The sequence below is a fragment of the Crocuta crocuta genome, unplaced genomic scaffold (genome assembly GCF_008692635.1).
Source record: "Crocuta crocuta isolate KB4526 unplaced genomic scaffold, BGI_CrCroc_1.0 scaffold233, whole genome shotgun sequence".
In the NCBI taxonomy this organism is placed as follows: Eukaryota; Metazoa; Chordata; class Mammalia; order Carnivora; family Hyaenidae; genus Crocuta; species Crocuta crocuta.
The window spans coordinates 2,390,530-2,411,523 of record NW_027529526.1 but is presented as its reverse complement, the minus strand read 5'-3'; the positions used below and the strand labels follow the sequence as shown (position 1 = coordinate 2,411,523).

Sequence of the window (20,994 nt, the reverse complement as noted above, 5' to 3'; positions counted from 1 at the left end):
GGGGGGGGGAGGGGGGGGAGGCAAAGCCAAGAAACAAGTCTACTCCCTTGACTTTAGAGAAAATGAGCATAAGACTGAAGGAGAGGAATGGTTTCCCCAAGAACACACAAGGTGTTTTGGCAGAGCCAGAACTAGAATCCCACTTCCCTGCTTCCCTCTGTACTGCCTTGTGAGGAGAGGAAAGGAGGAAGACCTAAGTTCTTAGAGAGTACGAACCATACCTATGTCCTTCTGCAGTGAGTACTATTCATCTGGAGACGTAGCTACAGGTTTCAGATGGTCAAGACAACCATGGGGAGGAAGGCTCGAAATTCTTTACATTCATTACAGACTCACTCACTGAAGGAAGGGACCTTTAGAGCACTCTAACCCATCTACTTCTGGCTGGGAAAAGTGAGGCCCAGGAAGAAAAGTGACTTACGTGCCCAAGGGTAAATAGTGAGTTAGAAGCAAAGCAAGACTAGAACCCAGACTACCCTGACTTCTACTACATTCTGCCCACGGCTTCTGGGAAAAGCACCAGTAATGTCTCACAGCCCCCACGGCTACCTGCATCAGCTAAGTCTTTCTGGGCTCCTTGGCAGAAACGAAGAGAGACAGGTGAAGCCCACACAGTCCTTCACTGCCTTTTTCCCTGGGATGACTCTCTGGAAGGCCCCAGGGCTGGGCGAAAGACACACATTCCCACCCCATCTCCTCGGGGTCCTCCTCTCCCTACCTAGAGCTGCTGCCCTAGCCCTGGACTCCACCTTCAGTCACTGTCCATTACAAAAGGTCATCAGCAGCTTCCATCTCTATGAAGTTACAAAAAAAGAAGGAAAAAAAGGCCAGGCGTTGCTCCCAGCTGTTGGTGAGGCCGTGTTTTCTGCTGCGGATGATGACTCACGATGCCCAAGCTGGAGGCTGGAGCTGGGGATGAGACCTGAGAGGCTGGTTTGCCGAGGAAAGCCGCAGTTCCTATGCACGCTGGCCTGCAGAGAGGAACACTTAAGTCCCTCAGTGAATTCCCAGCTCCTGGTTGTGGGAACACAGCTCCCCCTGCAGACCGCCCGAGGCCCTGCAGGAACAGGCCGGCAGACAAACTGTAAACTGGGACGTGAATCCTGCAAAGCTCACCTTGGTATCAGAGCGGTTATGCAGGAAGCTAGGGCTCCACCTCTGAAACCCCAAGAGATCCTAAAACCCTCCGGAAACACTGCTTACACTCCAAAGAGAAACTGGCTTTTGGTTAATGAGAGGCCCAGATTAACATCTTCAAACAGGGGAGACAAAGGTTGTCTCAAATCTTTCAGTGGGCAAATAATTCACCAGGGGCTGGAGCAAAGAGGGAGGGAGCCTATCCTGGGATGACAGCGTGTGCTCAACCAGTGAGAACATCTTGGGACATGACTTTAGCTGGTGCCTCTCAAATTTCCTCCAACTCCACCCTCAGGGAACTCTCCCGGGCTCTTGGTGACAGGTGGGCATGAAAGACCTGTGGGGATCCTAACAGAGCAGCACGCACAAATAGTAAAGCACTCTCCCACCCCCGTGTCTGAGGACCCTTCCAGGGGAAGAACTGGGCGGCAGGACAAGGTCAGGACTGACACATGGAAGTGACGCCCACTCCACAGACAAAGGCTTGGGGATGTGCTGCTTGAGTCAAGCAGTGTCAGTAACTACCATCACCAGAGAAGGCCACTGAGGAGAACCCAGTATGAGCAAGCACCCACCAGAGAAGGCAAGATAATCAGGAGACCTGGAGGCCGGGTAATTTCAATGTAAGGGGTCGGGGGAGGCTTGAGATCAAAGACTATGTCAAGGCTGATGTGGGTGACATACCCTGCGTCTATACCCCAGTTGCTCATCTGCAGATGCACGGCTGCAGAAGTGTGAAGGTCCACCGGGCCAGATCCACGGTGGGACAGCCTGTCCTTCCTCTTCCACATCTGCTCATCTCCCTCCCACTCTGCTCCCTGCTCCCATCTGTCCTTCAGGCACGAGAAGAAACACTCTTTACCAGCGCCCCACCTGCCAAGAAACTCTAAGTGTCCAGTGTGACCTTCTGTGAAAACCCGACATGGTTTAAGTCTCCCTCCAGTGGCACTCACCTCCAGCCACACCGAAGATAGTAAGTAACCAAAGCTACGGTGCCTTCCTTGGAAAGGCTGACTTTTCCATGGCCAGGGACTGGGAAAGGCATCTGCTGCACAGGATTTTTCATTTCATAGGATCAGCTCCAACCAAATCAGCAAAGCACTGTTACTATGGACCATCTGCTAGGACCCGGAAACAGCCTGGTTACATAAAGGGGCTGGTGTAATGAAATTTATTAAGCCGGATTCTTCCTCCATAAAGGCAATGAAGCCCTTGAGGTCTCTCTTAAGAGGGGCGACGTGGGGCAGTGATGAGGCCCTGGGCACGGGTCCCACTGGGTTCCAACCCTGGCTCTGTATCCATTAGCTGTAGAAGCATCTCCCTGGGGCCTGTTTTCCCACATTTCTAATAAGGAGAGGCTGGTCCCTTCCAGCATTAAAATTCCATGACTTATTACTGTTGTCACCAACATGGCAAAAAAGCTCACTTTGATGTTAATTTTGTACTACAGGGTTAATTTGCTTTTAAAAAAAAAAAAAAGAGCAGCCCTTCCTATCTGTGGGCTTAAAAGGGAGAAGTGCTTAGTGGAGCCACTGACTCTGGGGCTGGCTGGAGGAAAGCGCACAGATGAGAAACCAAAGGTTGGAACTTTCTATCTGCCCAGGCAGGAAGGACCCAAGCCAATCTCAAATAATTTCACTGGCAAGCGGTCTGACGACTGACGCTCGCCCTGCCTGTGCACACAGCACTTTCCGGTTCACAAGGTGCATTCACATCCAGGATTTTCTCTGATCCTCACAACACCCTCAGGTTGACAAGGTGATGTTGTCTGACCTCCATTTCATGCTGAGCACTGTAAGGCTAAGTGACCAGGTAGGGTGAACCCACATCTCTTAACCTCTCTGCAGTTTTCTGCCATGTGAAATGGGAGCAAGCCTTACTCAGCAGACTTTGTGTAAGGATTAAATAAATGATTCTGTAAATCAGAACACCTGACACACAGTGTGCCTCTGGTAAATGTGAACAGCCCTTCCCCACGCACTCCCATCTCCCCAGGGAGACTGGGATATGCCCCAGAACTGCTCATTTTTGGACCTTTAAAAAATGCTTATTGAAGGCAACAAGACGGCTTCCTAAGTGACCTTCCAGGCGGCGCAAGACGGCTCCCCAGAAGGTTAGACCAATAAGCCAGCTAACTCCAGTCCCCACCAATCCTGTGCATTACAACAGTCACCTAGCTCGTGGGGGAGAGGGCCCCCCACTCTGACAATCCAAAGCACCTAGGAATCAGCCACAGAGATGAGACCTGAAGCACAAAGCAAGCATGAGGCTGCAGCAGAGGGGCCTTTCCTTCACTGTCCCTATTTGTCACCACTCCCCCACAGAAATCTCAGCTTCTCCTTCCACGGCTCACAGATAAAACCTGAATAAGGACCCATGCCTACTATACTTAAACGATTCCAGTCCCTTCTGCTTCTACCTGGCCCCAAGCTACGCAAACGATGCCAAAGGGCACCTCCCACGTCTATACCTTTTTTCCAGTATTCCTGCTGCCTGATTGAATGTCCTCCCCTCGCTTCTGCCTATTCAACAGTTGTTGAATACGGTTAAGAAGTGAAGGAAGGAGTGTGTGAATGAACGAATGACATAATATATCCCTGTGAGGCAGAGGAATTAGAAATTATGAATCTCATTTAACAGATGGGGAAATTCAGGACCAGAGAGGTTAAATGACTTGCCTAAGATCACACAGTGAAAAAGCAGCCAAATAGAACTTGCACCTGGCTCCTCAGGCTCTTTTGGTCACATTAGGCTTCCTCCTAAAATAAAAAGTCTCTCAGATTAGGAAAAAGCTGACCCAAGATTCCTCAAAATGGGCCACTTTCCTCTTGGCACACATCCGACAGCACTTTAAAGCACTGGCTGTCACTATGATTATTGAAAGCTCCCATGAGACAGGCAAGGTCCCCTGAAAAAGGGCAAGCACAGTGCCCTCTGTCGAGAACCTAAAAATGATGGTGAAATTGCAGGCCAGCCACTTAAGCATGCTCACTTTTAGAGCTCCTGGAACAAATCAGTCCCCACCAGGAAAGAGGAGAAGGATTCCTTGAATGAAACCGAGCCCTCTGCCTGGGACCTCTGGGCCCTTCCCAGAACCATCTGGTGAGCTCGCAGCATGACTGGTGTCTCCACCCACTGTGGACAGAAAGGGAAACCAAGGACCAAAGGCAAGGCCTCGCAGACACGCAGGCTCAAAGCAGGCCCTATGACCCTAGGGCACTGGGCATCACATCAGCCTCAGGGAGTTGAGGCTCTCTACCCTGGGCCCCTCCAAGAAGGCAGGAAGGGGAGGGGGCCCCAGGTCAGGTCTCCCAAGCACAGCCACTGAAATGACACAGCTTCCACATCCCAAAGCTGCAGCTATTCCCTGCGATTCACGCTCACCAAGCCTCTTCTCTACGCCAGGAGAGACCCAGAGGTGAATAAAACAGAACAAGCCCCTCGGCCAGGAGGGTCACGTTTGCTGAGGAGACAGTGACAAGGAAACAACTAAAGATACCATGGTTTCAGGCAGAGAAAACTGCTGTCATGAAAACTAGGGCAGGGCAGTGAGAGGAGTGTGCTGAGAGCATGGTGGTGGCTATTTTTGATGGGGGCACAGGGTGGGCCACCATGTGAGGTGACGGTGGCCAGAAAGTGCCCAAGTGTGGCAATAGCTTCCTGGGGACCAGAGGTGAGCACTCTTGGCAGAGGCAGCTGCTGGAGCCCAGGCACAGAGACTCGGCCTCCCCTCAGCCTCCACCCAAACCTGCCCTTGACGGCCTGCCTTTCGCTGCTTCTATGGCCTCCTCCCCAGCGGCCCACCACCATAGCTCTCCTACTCCCGGGAAGAGAGAACAGTATCTGCTCCTCCCTGCTCTGAAGCTTGAGTCACCGGTCACATTTCCAGCACACTTTGAAAGAAGGCAGCATGATGCACTGAAATGAATATGACCTTTGACGTCAAACAGAGCTTGGTTGAAGTGTCTGCTTTGCTCAACTAGCTGTGTTACTTTGGACAAGCCACTCAGCCTCTCTGAGCCTCGATTTCCTCACCTGCAATGCAAGGGAAGGGAAGCCTACCTCACAGAGTTATGAGGAGTACATGGCAGTACCCAGCAGAGCACCTAGTACATATTGGTTTCCTGCCCTACTCTGACCCCCTTGGAGGCTGTGAGATGACCCTTGAGGAAGATCCCATCATAGAACAGCCTGATGGAAGGACCCTGGTCTGGAGGAGAACTCGGCAGACAGGCAGGAGCAGAAAAGACAAGAGACATTACCCTGACTGCATATGCAAGGATGAAAATCATTAGGACCAGACGCTTAAAGAAACCAAGATCAAGGCAGACACTTCACTGCTGTCCTCTTCCCTTCCCACCCCTGGCTCACTGGCCCAGAGCCCAGGCCCTTGTCTCCTGGCTCCTGGGGGGCGGCCAGCTAGAGGCCAAACCAATCTCAGTTCTCCTCACAAGCAAGGAGACAATCAGGTATTAACTCACAGCAGGACCTTAGGTAACCTCTTCTCTCTTTGGGCCTGAGCTCTCCCATCCATAAAAAGAGGGCCTGGGTGACCTCTAGGTCAGATCTGACCTTGCTAATTCTGACTCTGGATGCTGGCCCTACTCACCTCACCCGAGGCTGTCTGCCTGCCCACTGCTGCCATCTGGTGGCCCTGTAGGCCCAGCCGCACTTGGCGTTGGTCAGGCTGCCCAAGCAAGCCCCTTATTGGAATGATCCCGCTTCAAAGGGTAAATCTTGCTTCTGCTTCAGCTGGACACAGTCTGCACTTCTATGGACCACAGATCAATGGGTATTCATTGCCAGACATAAAAACCAAAAATAACACCAGAACTTCATCTCTCTAGCAGAGATGACACCACTGAAGCTGAGAACCTGACCTCCCGGCCCAGAGAGAGGAAGGAACTGCCCAAGGTTGCACAGCTGCCTGGCTCCCAGGCCAGCCCTTAATTCCGCTTTACCACAATGCTTAGGGGTGCTGGGCACCCTGGAAACCAAAACTCAAGTCAGCCCAGGGCCAAGGAAACAAAGCCTTTCAAAGGTGGGAGACAAACTGTCAGCATTCCTTGCAAACCTCAAGAAATGGTAACAAGGGACATGGGAACAGCAGTGCTTGAGATGATGCATTGGAAATAACAAACTGGAGGGACCGGGGCATCTATCTCCTAACCCTGGAGGGCATCATTCATGAAGACACCTGCAGGCCTCCCCTAAGCCAGCCTCCAAGTCACTTCCACAGCACAGATCCCAATCAAGGCAGAAACCAGAAGACAAGGAAGACTCCCTGGGGCAGCACCATGTGTCCTCATGTGCTTCTCCCATCAGACATGAGCTCCTCAGCATAGAGTTGTATCTTTTCTTCTCTATCTCCAGGCCTCTAACATACGGCCAGAGCAGCTCGGTAAAGTATATCCAGGCAGATCTCTCAGGTTCCTGCACAGTCATGGGAACTGTCTACGTTTTTTGGATTCACATGACCACACTCTTGGCTCTGTCTGCAGCCTTCTCTTAAATGCTGTAGTGCAGACCCTGAAAAAAACATACTGTGTGACTTTAAACAGGTCACTTGCCTTTTCTGGCCTCTATTATATCATAACTACAGCACAGCAGGGGTTCTACCAGATGATCTTCAGAGTCCTTTAAATACTAAAATTCTAGAATTTGAAACCAAATCAGGGCAAATCAAGGCAATTCACCTGAAGAGCAGATAGCACAGTGGGGAAGGGGAAGCAATCAAACAATGCTTCCCTCTAGTGGTGTAATGCTCTCACCACACGCTCTCAGCTCCAAGCCCTATTAACAAAGTCTATTCGATCCCACCCTGAACTCAGAACAGGAAAAATCAGCTTGCAACCAGTGCAGAGGAGCAGCAAAGAAAGCAAAGACACCAGGAACCAATAAGGCCTTGAGCCAATTCCATGACAGTGGGGAAATTCCCATCTCTCGGAACAAGCGTATCCGGGAGCTCAAAGGATCTTCTGTGACCTCCAACTTCCTTCTTCAGATGAGGAAACCAAGGTTCAGGGATGTTCAGAAGGGACTTGTCCAAGGTCACAAAGCTGACTCATGACTAAGCCAAAAATAGATCTCTGCCTTCCTGCCTCCTTCTACACTCTCTTGCTTCACCTCCACGCCTCGCAAGTGAAGCCCATGGAAGTGACTTGTCAAGGACACGCACCCAAGAATGGGCGGTGAAGGGGCTAGTTCCGTGCACAGAGGGCAATAAGTTTTATTCCTTAATCTTAACATTTATGGGAGATATAAGCAGACTGCAAACTATTTAGCATAAAAATATAAAAGAAAATAAAAGCCTCATATAATATCACCATCAAAGATAAAATTCTGGTGTGTTTCCTTCTAGTCTTTCCAATGCAAACATTCTTGTAAAAAAAATTAGAAGTTATAATGTAGTAACTTATTGTAATCTACTCTTCACTTACTATATTATGGGCATATCCTTCTGTCATTAAATATCCTTCTAAAACATTCTATTTAACAGCTATCTGTTCTAACATATGGTTGTATCATAATTTATTTTAACTGATCCCCCTACAATCCCTCTTGTGTCCACACATTTGTTGGCATTATAAATCGGGCTGCAATGAGTGGCATTATACTTAATCTTCCAACACTTCCATAATTATTTCCTTAGGCCAGTTTTATTTTAATACAGGATAGAATTTCAGAGCCAGAATGGTCCTTAGAGATCACTATGTCCACAAATTCCTATTGCCTAGACAGGAGGAAAGGGACCAGAGAGTGTTGTGTCTAGCCAGAGGACAAAAAGAAAGCAAAAGAACTGAGTCCCAAACTCTCCACCCGTTAAAATGTGACTTTCCCAAAGGGTTGCACACCCTTCCCTGACCACCCTCCCCCATACTGACCTCTCCTTCCTTTGAAACCCTAGAGCCTCCAGTGTCTGGGCCACTTTTCTGACTCTTTGCCATACTCTTTTTACTAAGTATTTCATTTGTTCATCCAACCACAAGCTTCCTGAAGTAGTTTTATATTCTCTTTTATTCCATGACATAGTGCTAAACATTTTTTTTAAGTTTACTTATTTACTTTGAGAAAGAGAGAACTGGGGAGGGGCAGAAAAAGAGAAAGAGAATCCCAAGCAGGGTCCGCACTGCCAGCATGGAGCCTGGTGGAGGGCTCGAACCCACAAACTTCGAGTTCATGACCTGAGCTGAAACCCAGAGTCAGACCGACTAAGCTACTCAGGTACCTCTGGAGGATAGTGCTAAATACACATTGGCAAGCATTCCACAAATAACTGCTGAAGGATCAAGGATAACTAAGAATTTCCTTCTTTATTGTTTGAAAGAACCAAAAATTGGAGAAAGAAGCTCCTTTGAAGAGTAAAAGAAGTTTAGTTAATGAGTGAGAGCATCCTGAGACACATACTTGGAATCAGAATAGCAGGCTTAGGGACGAATGATCAGGTTCAAGTTTTAGCTCTGCCAGTCTAGTAGACCAGGGAAAGGCAGCTAAGCAATTAGGGACTTGTCTATGACACATGGAGAACACCCATGTTGCCACTTCACATGAGAAAATGTATACAAAAGTGCTTTATAATGATAAAAGTGGTCCATAGGAACTCTGACTGGGCACCTGGGTGGCTCAGTCATTAGGCTTGTGACTTCAGCTCAGGTCATGATCCCACAGTTCATGAGTTTGAGCCCCACGTTGGGTGAGCTCATGCCCCACTTTGGGTGAGCACAAGCCCCCTTCAGGTGAGCACGAGCCCCGCTTCAGGTAAAACATGAGCTCCGGGTGAGCCCCACTTCTCTCTCTCTCTGCCCCTCATGGAATTCTCTCTCTCTCTCTTTCTGTGTCTATCACTCATTCTTGCCCTCTCTCTCAAAAAAAAAAGAAAGAAAGAAAAAAAAGAACTATGATTGCTGTTGTCTTATCCTAAGCAGAAATGCATTATGGATCCTGGAGTAGCCTCCTGACCCTTGGTCCTGGGCACCATCTCCTAGTTTCTGCTCCACACACAAATCTGTTAAGGGGATCCAAGGCTACACATTTCAGGTAAGAATTCATTTTCTTGAAAGGGAACTTAATGTACAGAAGGCACTACTAACCCTGGTTCGGGTCCCTGGGTTGATTAGTAAAGCCATAGCCATCTCCTCATCTCTGGAGAGAATATGACAACATGGAAAGAGCACTGGACCGAGAACTTTGAGACTTGAGTTCTGCCCTACCTCCTTCACTCACTCCCCCTCATCAGTCCTCAGTTTGCCTATCTCTAAGTTGAAGGAGTTGGGCCAGATGAGCTCTAATTTCCTATCTGTTCCTGACATTCTAAGGATTCTAGGATAAAAACCAATGACTTTAATAAAAAGCAAAAACTATTCATTTCAAAATAGTCCTTTGGGCTCGGTTTGACTTTCAACCATTGTATTTTCAGAGTTCTAAAGCACAAACATCATGAATTCCAAAGCATCTGCTTTAAATAGAGCCCATGAGGTCAGAATCTCCCTGAGCTCGGTTGAGGTTTCACAATACATGGTCCCAAAGAAGATGGAGTAATATACACTGCCACCCTATTCTAGAAAGGATCTTGGCCCCAAAACAGAAAAATCAGCATTAGATATATTTATAAACTCAAAAAAAAAAAAAATAGTGTGAATCAATGGCTAGGCTTGGATTTCACTAATGCTTAGACCTCAAATACAATAAAATATTTCTTGGTCAGTGACACTTGAAGAAAGGAGAGTGGCTAAGAGTTGGTCCCTTCCACATGGACACTGCAATTTCCCACTTCAAAGAAACAAAAGAATAACATATATCTCGATTAAAAGGATATAACTGAGAACCAGGAGCACTGTGATAGGAGGGGGGAAAGTTTTTCAATGCAAAGTAGAATCAGGTTTCCAGCTTAAATGCTGCCATAAAGTCACCTTCTCTCTTCTTTCAGTTTTCATCTGCAAGGTGAAGAGACGTCTTCTTCCATCTCTGAGTCTCTAAAACTTCCAAGTCTCTAGGACTTTCTTTGGTGAAACTGAAGCAAGGGAAGAATGTCAAGAATTGTATGTGGGCTCACTTTTTCAACCCACAGCCTTTGTGAGACCACAGGGCTACTTTGGGATACTGCGTGGCTCCGGGAAAGCTTCCAGCATGCCAGAAGCAACCGGATTCTAGACACTCTGACCAAGCCCACATTAAGGTCTGGATCTAGTGTAAATCATTCCCCTTGAGATTCTAATAAATCACCGGGCAACCAGCACTTAGCATTTGTAAGCATCGATCTTTCTGCACTTTCCAGGAGAGTTCTGAATCAACCTGTTACCTGTCCAGAGACATCCAAATCAGCCCCACAGAGACTTCTGCCGGAAGGGGAAGGTATGGGGCACATGACCTCCAGAGAGCCCCCGAGATTCCAAGAGCAGAGGAAACATGTGTACTGAACCGACACATGAGCTCAGTTCTCATGGATGCTCGGAGATTTAAGACATCATCTCATTTAATCCTCACACAAGGTCAACAATATTTCCCCATTTCCTAATGAGAAAATAAGCTCATTCATTCATCTCTCCAACACTGACTGAGTACTAAACTCATATGTGCCAAGGACTTTGCCAAGCACTGGGGATATAATGCTGAGCGAAACCAATGTAGTTCTTGCCTTTATAGAGCTCACAGTCTAGTGGGAGGAGGAGCCTACAAAAAAACAACACAAAGGAGAGGTTGTAGCACTAGGAGACAGATAAAAGGGAAAAGTGAGGAGTCAGGGACAGCAAGGGAAGGCCTCCCCAGGGAGGAAATGACCAAGCTGAGGTCTGAGAAAAAAAGGATGTAACTAAGTCAAAATGAAGAAAGTGTGTAGGGATAAGTGTGCCAAATAGAGGGAACATGAGGTACAAAGGCACTATGGTGGAAAATACATGATGCATTCAAGATACCAGGTAAAAGCCAGAGTGGAGCCTGGCTGGGTAGCCAGAGCTGGCATGGTATGACACAGGGCTAGTGAGGCAGGCAGAGGCCAGACCACATGGGGTCTCATGGGACCACTAAGGAGTGTGTTTTCATCCTAAGAACATCGGTAAGCCACTGGAATGTGAAGCAATGGGTTGGTAAAGACCTTCCAACGGAGGTATAGAGAACAGATTGGAGGGAAGGGAGTGAGTGTAGGAGGCCAAGGATGTCAGAGGCCCCTGCAGGACCCAGGCAAGAGGTTTCAGGGGCTTGGCCTACGGTGGTCGCCACAAAGGTGGAGGGAGGGGGGCTGCCCACAGCCACGCACTCAGGAAGGGGGCAAAGCTGAGATTCAGAAACCTAGGCCTCTCTGACTTCAGAGCCCACCTTGCTTTCTACCTTGCCACTTATTCACTCGTTCAGCAATGTAGTTACTAACCATCTGCTATGTGCCAGGCTTGTGCCAGGTGCTGGGGACCCAGCCACAAGCAACACAGACATGGCTCTCACAGGACGGACTGTCTAAGCATTAAACAGGAATACAGATGGATATATACGATTACAAATTGGGATGAGTAGCATGAAGGAGTGATAGTGTGATCAGAGATTTTCCCCACAAACTACCTGTATGGCCACAAAGATCTTCCTAATGAAAGAGCCACTTGCCAGCTACCTGAAAGTGAAAGACTTGAGGAACCTTTCCCTCTCAGAGATGGGCACTGAGCTCGCCTCTCTGGACAGTGCATGAGCCCTAGGGAAAGCTGGCATGTCTCAAGCTCTGCAGTCTCGGTTGACATGGAAGTCTTTCTAAAAGTCTTGCTTACTCCTTTTTTTAAAATTTTTTTTAATGTTTATTTATTTTCGAGAGACAGAGTGCAAGTGGGGAAGGGGCAGAGAGAGAGAGGGAGACCCAGAATCTGAAACAGGCTCCAGGCTCCGAGCTATCAGCACAGAGCCCGACGCGGGGCTCAAACCCACAAGCTGTGAGATCATGACCTGAGCCGAAGTTGGAGGCTTAACCGACTGAGCCACCCAGGTGCCCCGCTTACTCCTTAATATACTCACAGATCCCAGCTTCAGGTGCCCCTCACTTACTTAGGTGTATACAACAGTATACGGTTAGTTGGGATCTTTCACACAGATTCATTCATTTGAACCTCACGGCAGCCCCATGTAGAATGCAGGCAAGTTTTAATATACTACATTAGAGATGAGGAAATTGAGGCCTGGAAAGGTGAAGGTCGCTAAGTTAGGAAGGTACCCAGACCCACCACCCAAATCTTACTGGAAGCATCTCGAGCCAGGGAATCATGACTCTCAGATGAGACAGCTGCAGGTCACTGAGGCTGGATAAAGACACCCAGGAGTCCTACGAAGTTCCTGAGAACAATGATCAGGGACATTAAGCAGCTTAGGAAAGGTTTCTAGAATGCAGCTCCTCCAGCCTGAGACACAGGTATCCTTGCCAACTTTCCCAGATTAGAACAGGTTCTCTTGGACTCTTTCCAAGTGCCTCTGACTAACAGAGAAAAGTATTTTTCCATCGCAAACACTGCAGGCAGGCACCAGTCTCCTGAAGGGGAAGGGCAGAGACTGCACCCCAGATTCCCATACAGACGATCTCTGAAGTTATCCTGGTAGCATGTGAACTGCCCTACCTAAGCACCTGCCACCGGGGATCTGTGTGAGTCCTGGGCCACCGGTCCCAATCCTGGCGACACTAACATTTGGGGCTAGGTGTTCCCTTGTTGTAGAGCCCTGCCCTTGCACTGCAGGGTGTCCAGCAGCATCCCTGGCCTCTACCAACTAGAGGCCAGTAGCACCCCCCAGTGTGACAACCAAATATGTCTCCAGATATTACAAGCACTCCCTGGGGCACAAAATCGCCTACGGCTGAGAATCACTGGTCTAGGGACCAGGCAGCTGATGAAAAGCAGAGTCCACTCCCCTTTCTGTCATCCTAACCCACCCCATCCCATCCCTGGGCAGATATATGGCCAGTGTGCATAAATCCTTCTTTTCATCAGGATCACGCAACCAATGCCCTTCCAGAATGAGACCGAGAGCAGCCTATGTGCCGATGTGGTCTGCCAGCAGGTCCCAGGAGCAATTCACTGCTGGAGCTTGTACAAACAACTAGAGTCAAGTAACTCCTTGTTCCACTAATGAGCTGCTTCTGACCCTGTGAGCAAATCTTGTTCCCATTAATATGAGCAGTTGAGTTTGATTAAACTGGGAGCCCTGGGTGTTTCTTCTCAACGACACTGGGCCAGGGCAAAAGCTTCTACTGCTGCTAGAAGGAGTGCAAAATTAGTGAATCAAAAAGCAGGAGACTCCCACTTACCCAAATTCAGAACAAGGGCCAGGACACTCAGTCATCCCAGCTTACGACCATTCTGGACTAAAGGGAAAGTGACAGAGTGCGTAAACAGGAGATCTGAATTAACAAGGTAATTAAACAGCTGAAACATTAGCAAAAAATCTTGCTGTCAAGTGGAGGTGGAGCTGTGAAGCTGAGCCCCAGAGTAGCTGGGGTGACTCAGACAGTGTTAGGGCACTGGGTTCCAACCTCCCACCCTGAGCCCTGGGCTTTGGCCCAGACGCAGAAATCAGTACCAGTTACAATGCTACAAAGCTAGCACCCAAGAAGCAGCATCTCTCTATCTTTCGTTGGTCAGCTACCTAACTAGTTAAAGGGTTTACTGACAGGGCCCCTGAGGGGCTCAGTCGGTTAAGTGTCTGACTTTGACTCAGGTCGTGATCTCACAGTTCGTGAGTTCCAGCCCCTTCATCGGGCTCTGTGCTGACAGCTCAGAGTCTGGAACATGCTTCAGATTCTGTCTCTCCCTCTCTTTCTGCCCCTTCCCCACTCACACTCTGTCTCTCTCTATCTTAAAAATAAATACACATTTGAAAATACATAAAACATAAAGCGTTTACTGACAGACTCGACCAAACTCACTGCCATTTGGTAGTAAGTGTATTTTATTGCACTGTAGTTCTTTGAAGACTGACTAAGCATGAAACAGCCACCTGTTAACACCCAATTACTCACACTACTGCTACCTTCTATGCCACTTCTGCACGTTGTACTTAGCCTATTGCTGCGTATCTCCTACCACAATGTACCAAAACTGGAAAACAGGTCTGTCTCCCCTAATGGACAGGGGGGCTCCTTGAGGGCAGGATTTAGATCTACTACAAGGTATGGTACACAAACAGATCCTCACCGTTTGTATGATGGACCGACGGCTGGATGGTAAAGTCTTCCAAGTCTATATTCTTAGACTTAGGCCTACACATTTTAGGGAGAGTATAGCCCAGGTCTTTTCTCCTGTTTCTCCCACACTCGCCACATTGCTCAGTAGGCTCCCAATAAACAATAACTGATTTGGACTCATGAATATGAAGAGAACCAGTGAGACCAAGGAAAGAGGTCAGAAACCCTAGCTGTCCACCCTGACTCATATGCATTTGAATATTTACTCTCTTTTAACTAGAAAGTGAAGATACTAGAAAGTGAACAAGACTAATAACGCTGCTTCCCTCACACAGCTCAGTGTCCGGGGTAAAAGGCAAATATTAACAATTATACAAATAAACAACTACTATGTTCAATGAATCTCCTTAAGAAAACTTTGTGTAGGGACGCCTGGGTGGCTCAGTCGGTTAAGCATCTGACTTCAGCTCAGGTCATGATCTCAGGGTTCATGAGTTCGAGCCCCGTGTTGGGCTCTGTGCTGACAGCTCGAAGCCTGGAGCCTGCTTCAGATTCTGTGACTCCCTGTCTCCCCCCGTCCCCAGCTTGCACTCTCTCTCGCATGCACACGCTCTCTCAAAACTAAATGAACATTTAAAAAATTTAAAATAATAATAATAATAATAATTTTTAAAAAGAAAGAAAAATTTGTGTAGACAGTCCCAGTCTTCAAGCAGTCTGAACCTCTTTGAGGAAAGTCATGATTTTTCTCTTTTAGAGCATCCTCTGAAGTGGTCGATATGGAAAGTTTATTTTACACCTTTGTCATATAGGCCTCTGCTCCAAAATGGTCATAACATTTTTTAAAAGACCAATTAAAAGCATCATCGATATGAACACTCACAAGTGTACGTGTGTTCACATGTGTAGTATGTGGGACTTCCCCAGGATGACTGAAGCTGACCTGGACACCTACAATAACCAGAAAGCACTGCAGTCACCAGCAGTCACTAGGTAGATATTTGGGAACCTAGAGGTCCGCGTGTCTCTAACAAGCAGGCCAAAGGCAGGCAAAGGAACTCCTGAGTCCCCGTGAAGCACAGGAGGCTTTGACATGACAATAGGTCTTGAGAATCACAAACTGCCTGTCTGAGGAACCCCACCGAAGTCAGCAGGAGCTGCAGGAAGGCAGGGAAGAAGAGAGGTCACAAAACAACAACCCCAGAGAACAAAGCCAGCAATATGGAGAACCGCCCTACGGAGAAGACAAGGAAGAAATGAAGACTCTAGAAATGAAGACAAAGATGCCAACAGCTGGATGGTAAGGCACCATAAGGGAACAGCTGAGGGAATACACAGGATGTCCAAATCAGTGGTTTGTTGGGTCAATGGAAATTAAATCAAAACATCATGCCAGCCATAATTCAAAATAACACTCCAGCCTCAATCTTGAAATACCAATCCTTACGTTTCTGAAACCTTTAATTTAGATTCAGGCGGGGCGCCTGGGTGGCTCAGTCGGTTAAGTGTCCGACTTCAGCTCAGGTCATGATCTCACAGTTCGTGGGTTTGAGCCCCGTGCCTGGCTCTGTGCCGACAACTCAGAGCCTGGAGCCTGCTTTGGATTCTGTGTCTCCCCCTCTCTCTGCCCCTCCCCTGCTCACACTCTCTCACCTTGTCCCTCAAAAATAAATAAATGTAAAAAAAAAATTTAGACTCAGGGGGAAATGCAAATGAAGTCTGGTCTTCACCTATGACAAGGCAAAGACTCTCCACCTCCCCCAACAATCTGGACAGATTTCTGGGTGATGTTTGCTGCAACAGGTTCCTGCTCTAAACCTTGAGGATTTGTAGGGTGAGAAAGGGGCTATCTCACCTAGCCCTGCCTTTTTGGGTGAAGCCCTTTGATCCAGAGAGGAACAGCTCCGCATCTGGCTGTCCGCAGAGCTCGATCCCAGATCTTTCCCATCCCAGTCCTTAAAGCTTTTTGTTGTCAAAACCCACCTGCTTAGCCCTGAGCATTCATTGCTGTTTAGACAGCTGTCCCCTCCCGCCAAAACTGTTCTTGCCAGCCACAGATTCTCTGCTGCTCTCTCACCTGTCTGAGCAACCAGGTGTGTCCACCCACTCCAGACAGAAGTGACCTTTTCGTTCTGAAAACAATGTGCTTCTATTTTCCAGGGCAGAGGAAGGAAAGCAGCCAAGGAAGCCAGTTGCCCATGCTTGTTGCTTCCCCAAACATACAGCTCCCCTGCATCTTAAACAAACAGAAGGGGAACAAAAGAGGTGAAGGAACGTTAGTTCAAAACGATGGAAAATAACACAAATCTGAAAAAAAAAAAACGTGGCTAAAGGAAGTTGTATTATTCTTATGCTACAACGTTATGTAGTGCAAAGCAGGATACAAAATCCATGTACAGCATTTCAACGTATAAGATTGTTTTTAATTCTATAAATAGGACACAAGGCCAAATGTTCTTAGTAGTCTGTCAAGGAACAGAAACGTATGAGTTTTTTTTTTTCATTAATTCATTCAGCAAATATTTCTTGAAGATCTACCATAAGAAAAACATGATTCTCCACTTTCTATATTTTTTTTAAATGTATGCTTCTTTTACCTTTGATTAGGAAAAATATATATTAACTTTTTAACATAACACGTTAAAAGATACATTATTTACGGTTAAACTTTTCAGATCTGGGAGAACTTCTCTACACGCCTTGCCCAGCAGAAAACAATGCTGCTGACTGGAACCTCCTAGTCTTCCTTAGGTATAAGCAGCAATGTGACTGACTGACAATGAGAATTAACAGAAAGAGGGCAAATTCAGAGTCAAGTGACTCTGGCTTCTATTCCTGGACCTGTTAACTAGCTATTGACCTTGGACAGATCACTTCCTAAGCCTTAGTTTCACCAGCTGAAACTCAGAGGGGAGGGCCATTGGCCGAGAAGGGCAGACAGCATAACCGATGATACCAGCCCCAAGAGGGATTTGTGGATGACACCGGTACGCTGGAGGACCACAGGCTAGTCAACAAGGCATTCACATTCTAAAACATTTTTAACTGGAAGCCACACCAAATGGAGCCATACGCTACACAATTTGGCCCATGAGCCTATACTCGGTGACTCTTTGAATGGCCTCTAAGAGCTTTTGCAACTGACCCTAACATTCTAAGTTTCTACACTGTACTCTATAGCACACAGCACACACACGTAGCTAATGAACACGTGAAATGTGGACAGTCCAAATTGAGAAGTGTTGTAAAACCAAAAAAGTACAACAAATTGCAAAGACTTAGCACCAAAAAAAAAAAAAAAAAAAAAAGGACAGGGGGCGCCTGGGTGGCTCAGCGGGTTAAGCATCTGACTCTTGATTTCAGCTCAGGTTATGATCTCACAGTTTGTGAGATCGAGCCCCGAATCAAGCTCTGCGCTGACAGTGCAGGGCCTACTTGGTATTCTCTCTCTGCCCCTCTTCCACTAGCTTTCTCTCACACATACTCTCTCATGCTCTCTCTCTCCCTCGCAAAATAAATAAATAATAAACATTAAAATAAAGAATGTAGTTCCTTAATAAAATTCATATTGATTACTGGTTGAAATGATATTATGGATATACTGGGTTAAGTAAAATAAGTAACTAAAATTAATTTACCTGCTTTTTACTTTTTGAAATGTGGCACACATTATAGCAGACAGCATTCTTCTAGAAGATAAATTAATCAAGGCTTGGAGATGTTAAGTGACTTTCAAGATCACACGGTTCATAAGGAGCCTCTGCTTCCACTGCATTTTGTGACGTCCCAAAAAAGCTTTCCAGTACTGCCTGCCATAGGGCAGTCTGGTAGAAAGCCAAACAGTATCACTAAAGGATATCAGACCAAGATGCCGGGTTCAAGTTCCAGAGCTGCTATTCAATCACTTTTTTTTTTTAAGTTTATCTACTTATTTTGAGAGAGAGACAGAGAGAATGAGTGGGGGAGAGGCAGAGAGAGAGGGAAAGAGAGAATCCCAAGCAAGCTCTGCACTGTCAGCGTAGAGCCCATTGCAGGGCTTGAACCTACGAACTGTAAGATCATGACCTGAGCTGAAAACCAAGACACTTAAACCACTGAGCCACCCAGACGCCCCTCAATGGCTCGTTGATACTGGGCGCATCATTCACATTCTGGGCCTCTGTTTCATCAGGTCTGAAATGAGGGACTGTAAATCAGTGGAGCCATTTTGTCGCCCAGATGACCTTGCAACACTGACATTCTGCAGTTCTATAATGTGAACTTGGTCTATTTCATATCCTGAGAGAGGGCAACCTCCCTGGACTTCACCAGAGTATATAAAGCATGAAGGTCCCTTAGGAGGACCTCCTCGGCAAAGTCTCAACCCATTTAATGGACCAGTTAGCTACCAAGATGCCACTGACAGTGAGCCGGTGTCTGTAATAAGCCTTCATTTATCTTAGTAAGTCTAACCCAGCTTTTTTGCAAAGACAAACTGTCTTCCACACGCGGATCATTACACTGTTGCATCAGCAGGCAAAATTAAATTCTGCTGCAATGCCAAATAGTTATATAATTCACCACAACTCCAGAGGAAAGGTCTAAAGAGCAATGAGCAAAATCCAATGTGTAACAGCTTGAACTAGACCAGGAAGGAGGGTTATTAATCTTGACAATTTTTAACCCACTTTTAAAATATCAAAAACCAATTTCCTTTCTGAACATCCTAAAAATCACTAAATTATACACTTTAAAGGGAAAAATTTTATATATGAATTATATCTCAATAAAATAAAAATTCAGCATCTGTTTTAAAAACACCATAATAAAAGTGTTCCACATATGAAATAATAAATAACTTCACTAATTACAAGATTTTCAAAGAAACTGTTAGCTAGCAATTAGAGAATCTCTAAGTTTACATAATGCTGACCATTTCTAATTAGGACAGATTAGAAACATCTCTTAGTATACTCTTATTCTCAGAAAAGAAAGCCTTCCTGGGACTCCTGGGTGACTCAGTCAGTGGAGTGTCCGACTCTTGATTTCAGCTCAAGTCATGATCTCTCGGTTCATGGGATGGAGTCCCACATTGGGCTCTATACGGACAGTGTGGAGCCTGCTTAGGACTCTCTCTCTCCTTCTCTCTCTGCCCCTATCCCACTCATGCCCTCTGTCTCTCTCAAAATAAATAAATAAACATGGAAGGGGAGGGAAGGGAAGGGAAGGGAAGGGAAGGGAAGGGAAGGGAAGGGAAGGGAAGGGAAAAAAAAAATCCAACCTTCCTCAACCCTCACTGGCCATGAACTAGTCCCTTCTCACCCCAGGAGCCACAGCCCTTCCTCTATAGAGGTGGGGCCAGATGCCCAGGGGAGTCCTTTATAGTTGGCATCCACTTCAACTCAACACTTTTAACATATACGTAAGTCTACCAAATAGGAGACATAGGCTAAAAGTAGATGTTTCTTTTGTTAGCTGGTTATTTTGAATTTGTTAAATAACAAGTCGTCTCTAGTGTAGAACTTGCAGTGTATTTAAACTCTCACACTATGGTTCTTGTATCCTGGAAACAGTAGCAGCTTCTCAGTTGGACTACATTACAAGTTTGATGTCAAAGAATGCATGTCACCGTTAATTTACACATACTATGTACACACCCTAATTTCCACATAGAACACTGAAAATACTATATATGAAAGTCATTCCCCTTTGCTTAAAAAATACCCTGCATCCAGCTTCACGTGAGAGGTCTTAACAAAACAAATCTCACAGACCTCGTGTCTCAGTCTACTGGTAGGGATCAGGGCAATCTTGGCTTTGAAAGAAAACCTTTGGAAGAGGTCACCTTCACTTCCAAAAAAATGCTGCATCACCAATGGAAAGTCTGTACCATATTTGTGGGGGTGTGTCAAACGGATGGAAGGATGCAGAGTCAAAAAGAAAAGATATAATGTGAGAGAGAAAAACAGATTAGACAGAGAGATGGCGGGATCAAAGAGATGGAACAGATTGTAGAAACACATAAAAATACAAAATAGATTAGAAAAATACATAAAAATACAAAATAAATTAGAGATATATGTGCATAACTCGATTTAGAAAGATAACACACACATAGATTAGATAGAAAGATACAAAGATGAAAGGTAAATAAAAATGGAGATGAGTAGATAAATAAAGAGTAGATGAATACAGACAGAGCAGAGAGGTAGATAAATAGGCTAGAAGAGAGAGGTGGATAAAACAGGTTAATCTGAGAGCAAACAGCTAGAGAGAATGCACAGTTGAATTAGACACCAAAATGGATCTGATGGATAAGATAACAATGTGATACATAAACTACTGGCTGTGTGATTTGGCAATCACAATTACCCTCAGAGGAAGATATTCTTATCCCTGCTGTATAGTTGAGAGGAAAAGAAGTGAGCTTGTGTTTCCTTCATGTGGACGCCTTACATGTATTTTCATCTTTACTTCTCAAAACTGCCCAGAGTATTTGATAGATAAGGCAACAGCCTCAGAAGGTAAAGTAACTTCCTAAGACAAGACCAGTGGGGGCAGCAGAAATCTGACTCAGCTCCTCCCTCTGTCCAACATCCACCATGTGAGGCAGTAACATGCAAAACTCTGAATGGAGTATTAAACTAAGAGAGCTGGTACCAACCCGTCAGTGAAGCTGAGTGGTCTGAGCCAGCAAGAACACAGGTTGCTTTAGAATTCTCCAGGCCTACAAA

The 20,994-nt window shown here is 46.4% G+C and overlaps 1 protein-coding gene across 7 annotated transcripts in view; it reads right to left on the bottom strand.

Annotated features, from left to right (window-relative positions):
* The window catches only part of SERGEF (secretion regulating guanine nucleotide exchange factor), a 221,225-nt gene that overhangs the window by 181,043 nt on the left and 19,188 nt on the right, over positions 1-20,994 (bottom strand). For 5 of the 7 annotated variants that reach the window (XR_013334364.1, XR_013334366.1, XR_013334365.1 and 2 more), the window contains 2 exons: positions 20,925-20,987; positions 16,359-16,517 (listed from right to left, as the gene is read on the bottom strand). Coding sequence is in view for 4 of the 7 variants with exons in the window: in XM_077761115.1 (XP_077617241.1) it covers positions 16,359-16,517; positions 20,925-20,987 (222 nt within the window). In the remaining 3 variants the exon portion in view is untranslated. The remainder of the gene's footprint in view (positions 1-16,358; positions 16,518-20,924; positions 20,988-20,994) is intronic. The other 2 variants (XM_077761116.1, XM_077761117.1) reach the window with 2 other exon arrangements.